This window comes from Typopeltis vanoorti, chromosome 2, assembly GCF_054136105.1.
Source record: "Typopeltis vanoorti isolate ZY-2024b chromosome 2, IOZ_Tvanoo_1.0, whole genome shotgun sequence".
Taxonomy (NCBI): Eukaryota; Metazoa; Arthropoda; class Arachnida; order Uropygi; family Thelyphonidae; genus Typopeltis; species Typopeltis vanoorti.
Genome location: NC_143550.1, coordinates 120600421 through 120614756, shown reverse-complemented (window position 1 = coordinate 120614756; position 14336 = coordinate 120600421). Strand labels below are relative to the sequence as shown.

The 14336-nt window shown below is 34.4% G+C and overlaps 2 protein-coding genes across 2 annotated transcripts in view; one reads left to right on the top strand and one right to left on the bottom strand.

The window, feature by feature from the left end:
* The window catches only part of mRpS22 (mitochondrial ribosomal protein S22), a 114338-nt gene extending 108676 nt beyond the window's left edge, over positions 1 to 5662 (top strand). Inside the window, exon 8 of the mRNA XM_090412860.1 lies at positions 5014 to 5662. Coding sequence (XP_090268986.1) covers positions 5014 to 5139 — 126 coding nt within the window. The 3' untranslated portion in view covers positions 5140 to 5662. The remainder of the gene's footprint in view (positions 1 to 5013) is intronic.
* Positions 5663 to 5978: 316 nt separating this feature from the next.
* Positions 5979 to 14336, bottom strand: part of Elp5 (Elongator complex protein 5) — a 69894-nt gene continuing 61536 nt past the window's right edge. Inside the window, exon 8 of the mRNA XM_090412872.1 lies at positions 5979 to 6143. Within this exon, the coding sequence (XP_090268998.1) occupies positions 6053 to 6143 (91 nt within the window). The 3' untranslated portion in view covers positions 5979 to 6052. The remainder of the gene's footprint in view (positions 6144 to 14336) is intronic.

The following is a 14336-nucleotide window of genomic DNA, read 5'->3' as shown; positions in this document are numbered from 1 at the left end:
TTGGGCAACTGCTGCTCAGGTTTTAACAAGCTCAACAGAAAGCAAGAGGAATGATGGATACCAGTTCAGCAGAGTAGTGACATGGAAGTACCTGTAGAAAAGACATAGCTGAAATGGGCTTTCTGAGAGAGAAATTATTCCTCTCTCACTTCAACAGCCTCTAGACCAGGGATGAGGAACATGCAGCCTTTTTGCATATTTTGCCAATTATGTATCTTCATCATTTACAGGTTATATATTCTTATACAGCAAGTATTTTAATTATATTTAAAAAATTGTTATTTTAAAATCACAATGTTAACAAAAAATCAAACACTATTATTGATCTATCCATTGTTCAACGGTTAGTGCACTATAATATTATATTAATTTGTTACTAGAGGCTATTATGAGTGCTTGGTGCAACATCAGTTTAATTTGAAAAGGGAAAAAAATTGTTTTGCCATACTGTGGTGCTGTCATGTATTCTGTTTTATAACAAACTGAACTATTTGAAGCTTTTGTCATCATCATCATCAAATTCCTGCTATGTATCCTCAAGGGGTGTACAGGATATGATAGTACTACATGAAAAAAAAATTACATCATTATTAATTTCCTATCTACAATTTTCCTCCAAATCAGTCTGTTACTTGTCAAGACTCCAACATTATCAGATCTTATATTTCTATCGTCTAAGGCACTTTGTACCATATCAATCCACCTATAATCTTGGTCTTCCTCTGGGTCATTTTGCTGCCAACCTGGCAGAGAACACTTGTTTTGCTAATCTTTCCTCGCCCATTCTGTTTAAGTGACTATACCACCTGAAATTAGCTCTGCTAACGCATTCCTGGATGTTGACAATGTCAAGTTCTTTCCCAATATCCTCGTTTTTAATATGATGTTGCCATTGATGGCATCTGTTCACACCTATAACCTTTCTCAGGACTCTCATATCTGTGGTCTCTAGTCTTTGATCAAGTGTTTTACTTCTGACCCAGCTCTCAGATCCATAAGTTACAACTGGTTTGAACACCGTCTTGTATACAGCTAATTTAGTGTTCCAACTAATTTCTTTCTTATTCCATATGAATTTATTCAGTTGACTTCCAACCATACCAGCTTTGCTGATTCTGTTGTCTATTTCTATATTTAATTTACCATCTTCAGTAAAAATCGTGCCTAAATAGCTGAAATGTTTTACTTGTTCCACAGATTCTCCATTCACAACGCATTTGACATTTTCAATGATTCTGCTTATTTTCATTGTCTTTGTCTTTTTATTGCTGACCTTCATACCATATCTATTACAACAGCTATTCAATTTAGTCAGAGAATCTTGCAGACTTGTAGCGGATTTATTTAGAAGTATAACATCATCCGCATAAAGCAAAGAGCTGACATTAACATCTCCAAGTTTGATATCATGTTTAATACCACTTTTCTTCATAATGTGATCCATATAGATAATGAATAACAGAGGGGATAATGTACATCCTTGTCTCACACCAGATTTAACATTAAACCATCTTCCTGCACTTCCTTCAATTCTAACTGCTGACTTACAACTCAAATAAAGACTAAGTATTGCTTGATATAATGCCCCATTGACACCATATAACTGTAGCGTATTGAATAGCTTCTCTCTTGGCACCTTGTTATATGCCTTTTCCAAATCGACAAAACTTAAATACATATCTTTGTTATATTCCCATGCTTTCTCGACTATTTATCGTAAAGTGAAGATCTGATCCTGACAGCCTCTGTTTGGCCTGAATCCAGCTTGTTCTTCACCAAGCTTTTCTTCCACAATTCTTCTCAACCTTTTCTCAAGTATACTTGCATAGATCTTGCCAGGAACACTCAGTAGGGAAATACCTCTGTAATTCTCACATGCAGTTTTATTTTCCTTTTTATATATGGGTACTATGAGAGCTCTACTCCAATCATCAGGAATTCGTCCCTCTGTCCAGGCCTTCTGAACTATGCAGTGCAGCCACTGTAAGACTCTCACACCACTATACTTCAGCATTTCTGGTCGAATATCATCTACTCCTGCTGCCTTTCCACATTTCAAGCCTTTGATGGCTTTTTCTACTTCAAGTATGGATATGTATTCCTGACTGCAAGCCTGGTCAGTGTTTTTTACCATTGTGCTGTCATCACTGCTTGTTTCATTTAGCAGTTTTTCAAAGTAATTACTCCATACTTCAAGGATATCTTTTTCTCCTGTTTTCATGTGACCTTTATCATCTCTAACTCCTTTTACAGCACTCTTTCCTCCATTCCTAAGCTTCTTCAACAACCTCCAGAATATTTTGCCACCTTCTTGATATTTATTTTCTATATTCTTGCCAAAGTCCTCCCATGACTTTTGTTTAGCTAGTTTTACACAGTGTTTAGCATTCTTGCATTTGTCTCTATATTCTCTAAGAGCACAAGCTGACTTATTTGATAGGAACTTTTAATATGCTTTCTTCTTTTCCTTCACTGCCTCTTTAACTTCCTGTGTCCACCAGGGAGTTCTGATTTTTTTATCATTACAGACAACCTCACCACATGCCTCTCTGGCAGAATTAATCAATGTTTTCTTCAGAGTTTGCCACTGAATCTCCAAGGTTTGATTCCTGTTCTCAAACTCTTTCATTTTTTCTTCAATAATCTTTGTGTATTTTAGTCTACAGTTCACATCTGAGAGCTGCTCACTTTTATTCACTTTAAAACTTTCTTACATGTTATTATTTTCAATATGAAATTCAATTTTATCCTGCTCAAGACTACATATTGATCGCTTCCAATTTCAAATCCTCTGTACACTCTGGTGTCCTGCACCAGGGAGAAAACATCACTATCAACAATAACATAGTCAATGAGACTTTTCTTATTCCTAGCCTCTTCTCTCCATGTGAATTTGTGCACATTTTTATGTTGGAACATGGTGTTAGTAATAACCAGTCCATGTCCTGAGCAGAAATCCAACAGATATTTGCCATTATTATTAGGTTTGCTCTTTTCTCCAAATTTTCCCAAAATATTTTTGTATGTCTGACAATCATTTCCTACTCTACTATTTAGATCCCCAACAAGGATCAAATTTTACGTTTTCATTATGTCAGTTGCTTTCTCTAAAGCCTCAAAAAATGTCTCCACTTCTACCTTAGTAAACCTTCTGTGGGACCATAGGCACAAATAAGTCTAATTGTCCCGTTCCCCATTCTCATATTTGCCCACATTACTCTACTCGAGACTGACTGCCATTCAAGAAGATTAGCCTCGTATTTAGTGTAGAATACTATGGCCATTCTTCTTTTCCTTGATTGTCATTGCCTGAATATAACATTTTGTATGTATTGCTCAGAAAGATCTTGCCAGTTTTGGTCTTTTTTGTTTCAGCCACCTCTATTATGTCGATCTGGTAGTTATCTAATTCCTCAGCTAGCTGCATTTCTTTGCCATTCCGGCTTCTTATGTTGATAGTACTGATCTTTAACTCTGGTGATGTTGAGTTGGATTTTGTTTTCAGATTTGTTCCAGTAGCTGACTTTTCGCTGTTCGCCCTGGTTCCCTGGCGAAAACAATGGGGGCCTTGTTTAACCGAGCGACGCCCCAGCCGGCATGAAATTTTGTCATGTTGTAACATCATTTTTTATTTTGGTTTAACCAATAAGAATACAATTTGGTCAACTAAATCCCAAATTGCCAGCCCATCCCCGTTCGTTCAGTATCCAAGTAGATACCCAACAGGTTGTACCACGAGAAGGTGAGGATTGGACATTAGGTCAGAAGCCCTGGTTGGTTCTCCGCATTCCTTTAAAGGCTATGTGAGGTCTCCTCTCAGTTATACAGCCTTGACCCTTAAGCAACCCAAATAATTTTGGGGTGCTTAAGGGTTAATGTTTCAAATTTTCAGTTGCAAGAAAACAATTTATGTAAATATTTTCTAATGCATATATATAACTTGAAATCAGTCTGAACTGCCTTTGATATCATTAAGACAGTTTTCAAATAAAAATTCTACTGAAAAAAGTTGCAACTAACATGCTTTATAAACTTTGAAAATTTGCCCACCCTGATATACAGAAGGGATACACATATGTTCCTGCATTCAGCAAAACACATGCAAACTACTCGCCCAGTATGAACATGTTAAGGAATGATTTGAGTTAGCAAGTGTACAATTTGCATTAGATCACTGAAATCTCCAAGTCCCACTGAAGATGTTAAAGGGTAGTTAGTCTTTAACTTATCAGATTTCCAGTACGTGTACTATACTTTGGCCAGACTGAGAAATCTGTTACTGTTTGTCATGGGGAATACCTAAAGTATATTAAATTCCACAAGCCAAAAAAATCCGGACTTACTGTATATGACATTGTTAGGAATTCAGAGCAATTTGAACCATGACATGTTCTCTCGATTCTTCAGTTATGTTACTTTGTGCATTGATTAATTTTTGAATTCATAGTGAAGATGCTCTTGATACTTAGGTGAAAATTTTATGCAGCTTAATCTCTAATGTATGATGTTCCATTGTATTAATTTTTATTCATAGTTTGGATAATTAAGGATAGTATTGTAGACATTCTGTTTGAAATGATAGACTGGATGCCTGTAAGTGGTGCACATCATTATTAAGGCCAAGCAAGTTGAATTTTTTTTTTCCCGTCTGCTATTTTGTTGAAGATTTTTTTCTGAGCTGCAGAAAAGTTAAAGAGTAAGTTCATGCATTGTGGGAGTGAGACATCAGAAAATGTCCCTACATACTGTTGCACTTGAACTCCCTCCAGGCAGTAGGATTATTCACTTAATTGAGTACCATCAGTTTGTCTTGTGTGCCGTCTAGCAGCCAGCCTGCAGCACTGCTAACATCCTTGAAGGGTGAGAAAGCAAGCCACACATGTCAATAGTAGGGATTTAAGGTATCTTCATCTGAGAATTTTTAAAAAAATTATTTATGTGAATATATATTGTCCCAGTCATTCTATACATGGTACAATTAATACATTTTAATTCTTATTTGATTTATTGCAGGCATACATAGAAGCTGATTCTTTAAAGCGTAGCCATCTTGAATTAGTGATCCAGGCTTATGACGAGCTGCAGAGGGAAAAGCAGGCCGTGGAAGAGGGGATAAAACAAGCTCATGGTCTTACATAGTTTTGATTAGAACTGTAAAGATGCAAATCAGGGATGAAAGAGCAATTTCCACCATTCAAAGATCTATGGATCTAATGTATACAAAAAAACAGTTGGATTATAAAACTAAAAATACATATGGTACATTAGGATGTATAAATTTAATTTCAACAGTCTGAAAGACATTTTATGTGGAAAGAAAAAAATAAAACATTGCAAATTTCCTTCTTCAGCTGCAAAGGGAATGATTGTCTATCACTGTAAATGTTTGTTGTGGTGATTTGTTTAAATCATGAATTAGTGATTCAATAATGAAGAAGAGGTAATTTTTCAAAGTAGGTATGGCTTGATTTCCTTTAGCACTACAATAGTTTGTTAGTAGTGCTTATTATAGTGAGAGTTGGCTGTAGTTGAAACTCATCCTGAACAAATTTTGTGAAAGCCACATATATATGATGTAGTGGATTTCTTAGAACTGTTTGCAGTTATTTTCCATTTGATATATCACCCTCCTGCTACTGAAATAAGAGCATACTCTCATCAATCAGTGAAAGTTGTCTGGCCAATTTAAATATGTGAATTCATTTTGTTTTCAACCACCAAAAATCAGTTCACTGCATGCTGTTCTGTAGCATTTAAATGTTTTGTGGTTACATTTGCCTTCAGCATAAAAAAAATTAAGACATTTCTGACTCTCCCTCATTTATATACTAATGGCATTTCATGTAAAATACTACCCCCATCTTTCCAGTACACAAAAAATATTCTGGCATGTTACAAAGAAATATTGTAAAATGGGAAATTGATACAAATAAGTTTCACACAAACTATTCAAAAATTGAATGTTGAATTGCTAATGATTCACAAGAAAATCCTCAATTTTTATATTGTTCTATAACTGTAGAAATATAATTTTTTACAAGTTTTCAAATGGCTAAATATCTAAGTCATCATCTGGATCATCTTCATCAAAATCATCAGTTTCATCCATCTGGTAATAAATATTCCCTGTAGCATCTTTTTTCCTGCAAAATTAAAACCAGTTTGTTTTATCCACATTTTATATATATATATATAGATGAAAAAGTTAACATTGCAGCATTTAAAAACAAAAATAAATTTATATAATAAGTTGATTTTGTTATTATATATACACACACACTAGGGGGCTCAGACGCCTATGGTGCCCCCCCCCCTGTTCCAGGCTGGTTCTCCTTGAATTCTGATGACTCGTATTTTGAAGACTCGACACTCAGGGTAGGCTGATGGCTATTTTGAAGACTTGACACTCAGGATGTAGGCTGTAACGTTAGATCAAATAACTTGACAAAAATGTTACAGCCTACATCCGTTTCCAATTTCAGCTTATTTTATAGTATAGAGTGTGTGTGTGTATATATATATATATACACACACCATTTCTCTACTTCACAGGTTCTCGAGAAATTTTTTTTTGTCCATAGGGGAAAAAAATTAAATCATGAAGTAACTCACTCAGAAAACATGAAGTCATGTTTTCTGAGTGAGTGAAGGATATTAGTACCTACTATTAATTATGTAAGCCCTTAGAAACTAGACTGACCCCCCCCCCCCCCGCATTTTATTTCCATGAAACAAAAGAAATTGGCAGGAAATCATGCATTCATAACACAAAGGACTGGTTGGGACCCATAAATAAAGCACATAAAAATAAAGTGCAAACAAACTAATGGAAAGCAACGACAAGAGCATGGAATTCTTTCTTTTCATCTCATCCGCTTGATAACGGGTCGAGTCCACTAAGAAGAAAGGTTCTCCACTTATTGCGATCTATAGCTGGGTAGATGGGAATGTTCTTTCAGCAACTTTATCCAAGTACTTCTTGGTCTGCCTCTGGGTCTCGATTGGTTGTTGAGTTAATCTCTAGGCTTCTGAAGCATAAGTAGCCGTTCTCGTTGGGATTTTTTTATTTTTCCATATTTTGTTTATTCATGTTGGTCCAACCACGGTTTAGCCTGTGTTTTACTGTTTCCATATTGTTGAGGTTACTAGATATAATATAAGACTGCCAAGATAAACATATTAACTTGTTCCAGCAGGTGATTTTTAGATTTATAGAAATATTTTCTTCTTCTCTGCCTATCTTCATTATTTTTGTTTTATGATGATTTATTTTCATACCATAAGTTTTACAAGAGTCATTTAAAATATTAATAGTGTTTTCTAGCTGTGGTTTGGAATCTAAAATAATGATATCATCTGCATATTTTCTCTGATTAATGTTGGTACCATTGATTTTTGCACCTGGTTCAACAGACTTCGAGGAAGATGATAAAGAGCTGAGGTGAGAGGGGCATCCCTGCATTACACCTTTCTCGACCGAAATTCTTGGTTTTAATGTTGTTCATTTTGACAAAAGCTTTGGTATCTCCATAATAATTTGTAATAAATGTTAAAATATCAGAATCCATTTTTACGTTTTTTAGGATAGTGATCAATTTGTTTCTATTAAAATCAAAGGCTTGCTTATAATCTATAAAACAACAGTAAATGGGCAGGTTGTATTCCCAATATTTTTCTGCTATATTATTAATGGTGAAGATATGGTCTATAGTGGATCTATGTGGCCTGAATCCCCTTTGGTTTTCCTCTGATTTTTTCTGTAAGCACCTGTGTTCTCTTTTGTATAATTTGAATGAATAGTTTATAACTAATGGGAATCAACTGCAACAAGAAAAGCATGGAATTATTTCTTCTTCTCATCTCATCTGCTTGATAATGGGTTGAGTCCACTAAGAAGAAAGGTTCTCCACTTATCGCGATCTTTAGCCATCTCAATCATGACTCTATAGCTGGGTAGATGGGAATGTTCTTTCAGAAACTAGACTACCCCCCCCCCCTCTCCCTGCATTCTATTTCCATGAAACAAAAGAAATTGGCAGGAAATCACACATTCATAACACAAAGGACTGGTTGGGACCCATATAGCACATAAAAATAAAGTGCAAACAGACTAATGGGAAGCAACTGCAACAACAAGAGCATGGAATTATAAAAATGAAATCCACAATAAAGGTTTAAATTTTCAAATGTTATATTATTATATTATGAAGCTTTCAGATAAGTGATATTAATTTAAACTAACTATGTATAGTGTACATCATTAAAATCAAACATAACCTGAAGATTTCAACAGTCAGTCAACTTTGTCATCTCAAATTAATAGGAAGACAAAAATGATAAACAGTTCAAAAATTCTAATTTAGAATTTTTGTGTTTTTGATCTAAATTTTTACAGTCTGCAATATAGTTCATTATGAAAATTTCAGGTAGGTGACATTAATTTAAGCTAAGGTAGCATTTTGAAATTTAAACATTGTGGATTTTTATAATTTCCTGCTCTTAGTCCTTTCATCTCCTATCATTGTTTGTATTTGTACTTGGTGTTATTTTGTGTGCTTCATATATATATATATATATATATATATATATATATATAGTTCCTACCAATCTGCTGTATTCCATCATGTCATTTGTTAGGAAATTCAGTTTGCTATTACAAAAGTTTTCAGCTTTTTCTGTTTGCAATAGTGTGCTTAAAATAGCATTAGTTCTATGAAATTTGTGTAGTTTGCTATATATATATATATATATATATATATATAGCACATGACTTCTTCATAGTAGTGTTTGCTATAGTGCACACCTACTTGTATTAAACACACAACCAGCCATGATATGTATATATACGTCCAGGTTACCATGGATGTGAAGTGCATATTAAAATTGTAATACCATTGATATTACATTGAAATATATGATGGTGATGTGCTTAAGGACAAAATTTAAGGGATGAGGATATATATATATATTAATAGGTTCTTCCAATTTTATGAATAAAGTTTTTTTTTTTTTTAACAATGAAAGATGCAAGTATAAAGACAGTTTAATATCCCTTGAACACCTTGACATAATTAATCTGAAAAAATCTCATTAGTTCATTTATTAAATAGGAGTAAAAGAAGTATGTAAATATATCATTTGCATTCTCTTTTATAACTATTTTGTTATAAAATAAAAGAATCTTTTATAACAATATTTTGTTATAAAAGAGAAAATACAGTACATCACTGGAATTAAAATACCATATGTGTTTTTCATATATATATATATATATATATATATATATATATATATATATATATATATATGTATAGTTCCTACCAATCTGCTGTATTCCATCATGAATACAGCAGATTGGGGGGGGGGGAGATTAGTTGTGTTCTCCTACCAGGATCTTGGCTGACTAGCCATCAGTCATGCTTGTAGCATGTTGAGCACAGTTAACTGTGCTCAACATGCATGGATTTCTGTGGTGGGCTGGCACCTACAACACAGTCAAAAACCCTGGTGGAACTGATGTAGATGGCAGTGCCAATATTTTGGTGAAGTCTGGAGGGCCATACCCAGGAAGTCTATATCATGCCCCCCGCCCCCCGAAACATGGTGTCGTAATGAGCCATGGCAAAGTTGATACTAAGCATAGAGCTGGCAGAAAGCTATAAAATGCATCTCCCAAGACGTGGCCAGCGTGGGAGATTAGGCCACAACCCCTCCACTACAATGCCAAGAAGAACAAAGAAAGGCCATAAAGCCCAGGGCCAGAATGGGCAATCACTAGATATGACTAAATTTCCCCAACTATTTTCCCCAACAGAAAATAGTCAAAAACTAGACTTAATAAATATATTTGAAGAAGAAAACATAAAATAAGCAAAAACCTAACGGAAGTAATAATCTCAAAAACAAAAAGACCATAAACTTTCAGAGGAAACCCTACAACTACTAAAAAAAAAAGAGACGAAATATGAAACAAGACAAAAACTTAATTTCTAAAATAGAATATGCAGAACTATGCAAAACAATAAGGAAAAAGGTGAGAAATGAAATAAGATCTTATAACACTAAGAAAATATTTATCAGTTGGCAAAAGTCAAATAACTGCAATAAAAGATAAGAATGGAACTACCATAAGGAACCAAGAACAAATCCTACACATGCTAAAAGAATTTTATAAAGAACTCTATAGTGATCCTAAAACAGATAAATCAAATATAAATAACTTCTCTCCATCACATATGGAATTCATCCCCCCCCCCTCCATTCACTTCAGATGAAATAAAACGAGCATTAAAACAAATGAAAAATGTCCTGGTGAAGACCTAATTAAATGGGGAGGAAACAATATAATTCACCATGTCACAAACTTACTAAATTTATGCCTAAAAGAGGGGAAGATACCAGAAAATTGGAAAAATGCTACTCTGATACTGTTATTTAAAAAAAGGGACACAGAAGAAGTAAAGAACTATAGACCAATTAGTATTTTCTCTAATCTGTACAAAATTCTCACAAAAGTAATAAACAGGTTAACACCTCTTTTAGACTCAAATCAACCCGTAGAACAAGCAGGATTCTGTAAAGGCTTCAACACAGCTGATCATATTCATGCAATAAAACAAATAGAAAAAGCAGAAGAAAACCAATTGCCTCTCTGTTTAGCCTTCATTGATTATGAAAAAGCATTTGATTCCATCAAAACTAATGCAATAATCAATGCACTCCAGAATCAGGGAGTTCTTGGAGAATATATGGACATCCTCCAGGCAATATACCTCGCAGCAACAATCCAACTTCACACGAGTAGCAATAAAATGCCAATCGAAAAAAGCATCCGACAAGGAGACTATCGCCCAAAATCTTTACAGCAGTCCTTCAAGAAATATTTAATAGTATAAACTGGACAAACCTTGGTGTAAAAATTAATAACAGAAACTTAACACATCTAAGATATGCAGATGATATAATTTTTGCAAACACTCCAGAAGACCTTAATATAATGATAAAAGACCCATATCATGAACGCAGAAAAGTCAGTCTAAAGATAAACAGAGAAAAAATTAAAATCATGTTTAACCGTTTAGTAACACCAAAAAAACATAATAGAAAACAATTTTTTGGAAAGAGTCACTTCATATACATACTTAGGTCATCTCATTGACTTAAACTGTGGACTCCAAAAGGAAATAAATAGGAGAGTTCAACTTGCCTGGAGTGCATTCAGAAAATTGAAAAACATTTTTCAAAAAGATGATGTCCCACTCTGTTTAAAAAGGAAGACATTTAACCAGTGTATACTTCCAGTAATCTCATATGGTTGCTAACAAGAGCACTGGCAAATAAATTACCTCAAAGAAAAATGGAGAGGTTGAAGCTAGGCATCACATTAAAAGATAAGCAAAACACCTGGATAAGAAGCGAGACTGACATCATTCTTCACCACAAGCGACTAAAATGGAAATGGGCTGGACATTTATCCAGAAGAGAAGATAAGCGATGGACCACCATACTTAGGAACTGAATTCCTAAAAAAGGGAAACAAAGACGAGGACGTCCTAAAAGAAGGTGATGAATTGTCAGTTTATTGGGGATGGTCAACCATTGCCAAGAACAGAGAAAGCTGGAAAGAACTGGAGGCCTTCATCCAGCAGTGGACAGAAAATGGCTGAAAAGAAGATGTATTTTTCTGCAAATGATTATTAAATATGCATCAAATGGAAATAATACTAGTGTGGAAGAGTAATTTTAAATACCACTAAATTATCTCTTAATATCCAAGATTTTGTTCTCATAAAATCTGATCAAACTGGTTTTTCAAGAGAAACCACATCTCTTGAACATCAAAGTGCTGCACAGAAACTTTTGACAACATTAAATTCAGGCGATGCTGAACCTACAAAAATTTGGTAAATACATACTTCAATTGCTGATGCTCCATGCAAGATACTTTTTGACACTGAGGCATTTCTTTCTGTAATCACATGGATTTCTTTGAAAGTATAAGCAATCATTTACAATGTAATGTAAGAGATTTACAAGAAAATTCCTCTTAATATTACATCAGGAATTATTAGCAACATAAGTGACACTTGTTATAATCATTCTCATGAGCTATTGGCCTCTAAGAATTTCTTGTACATATATCTTTCCAAGTAATCTCTGAAGAGGAATTCTTGTTCTGAGTTTGGTGTAATGGGATCGACTTTCAGAAAAATGGTTAATTTTGTCTAGAAAGTATTTCCACCTCTAGAGTATAGCAAACTGAACCTTCTCATATGTCATCACCAAAACATACTGATCCTACTGAGAAAAAAATGAATGTGGCTGTCAGTCCTGTTCTTATTTCATCTCCAAATCCATTAAAGGAAGCTGCTTCAAGGGTTCTAATGAAATCAGAAATGCTTGGGCAGGATGCATTTTGAGAAGTTTATACCTCAATGATTGTGACTATTAATACTTGCCTTTCAAATTGGAATACCCCACTCCCAATTCAATTTTATTTCCATCTTAATTGTAGAATAACTTTGAATACTTTATCAATTAATTGAAACCAAATCTGCAATGAGTGGGGGGAAACAATGTGTTTGTTTTAAGATACTGTATATTAGAAAACAATAATGAAGAATGCTATATTTGGTTGGTATATTTGAATTACTCAAAGGTGTAAAATTTGGAAGCAGAGGATGAGGCTTACCTCTTTCAACTACAATACTGTTTCCTATTGGAAATATGGGCAAAAAAGCTATACATTTTATCAAAAATTATATATTAAAAACTTGCCTACCACATAGTTCACACTTCACGCATGCAAAACAGATGAAACTCAGAAAATAGAAACAGCAACTCATGACAACATTCAATTGGATTGATTGATAATCACAGCATTTAGGCGCTATTGTCTCACCCTACCTTGCCTTCTGAGCGGTTTAAAACTACTAGAACATTAAGAATTTGACTCACTACGCTATCTGTACATCTTTTCAAAGGGTGCAAAGGTGTATGTATTTTGAATGCACACCCAGATTATTAATGCAAATGTGATGCAATGTTTACATGTCAAAGTGTCCTCTTCATGAAGCATTAATATATCATGTTTACTTCTAGGAATCATGCGAATTCTGGAAAAAATTAGTGGAGTCTTTAACAGGAATAAATGCAAAAATATAATATCGGTGATATTCCGTGGATGAGCATTGCACACCTGGAATTTTCGCTCCTGATATAAAAATCCCTAGCCAATCCACAGTGCTAGTGTACTATAAGTTTACAACCTTGCATGGCTGGGAGACACATATGCACACAAAACCAGGACAAAATGCAAAAAGTCAGCTACTGGAACAAATCCTGAAACACATCCCAACTCGGCATCACCAGTGTTCAAGAACAGTACTATCAACATAAGCCTGAATGGCAAAGAAATGGATAGGTACCAGATAGACATAATAGTGGTGACTGAAACAAAAAAGACAATCAGGGAAAAGGAGTAGCAGCTATAGTATTGAACACTAAATATAAGGCTAATCTTCTTGAATGGTAGGCAATATCAAGTAGAGTGATGTAGAGAATGGGGAATAGGACAATGAGACTTATTTGTGCCTATGGTGCCACAGAAGGTTCTACTGTACGCCCACAGATGCAAGACCCTTTGACACATGCGCATGTTAGAAGGAGAATCCATTCTGATAAAAGGGTAATCAATCAGTCTTGTGGGATGAGTTGTTTATTATTACATCAGAAAATTAACCTTTCTTTTATGAACGTTGTGGTTTTTAAAGTGATAATTATTTTGCTTATATAACAGTTGGAAAATTTTACATATAAAGCACATGATTTCACGTGTTGGTGACCAATTCGTACATCCTTTATTTCTTTCTTCCCTTCAGCATGAATTGACTATTCTTGGCAATCTGCCAAGAATGGGTTCTATGAACTGTGGACATACAATACTAAGGTAATAGTGGAAGAATTTTTTGAGGCATTAGAGAAAGCTGCTGACACAATGAAAAAGAAAAGTTGGTCCTTGTTGGGGATCTAAATAGAGGGAAATCACTGTCAGACATACAAAACATTTTGGCTAAATTTGGAGAAAAGAGCAAAGCTAATAATAATAATGGCAAAAAGTTAATCCATTTAACTTCTATCCATAATAAACTGGATAGAAGTTAAATGGATTAATGGCATAATTAAACAATAGCCACATAAAAGATGTGCATGATATAGAATGAGTAGAGGAATAAAAGTGATAAGCAGTACAAAACAAAGATTAATTCTGAGTGAAAATTAGCTACATAGGCCAAATGAAATCAGGAGTACCTTTGTCACATAAAGTAACAGAAACA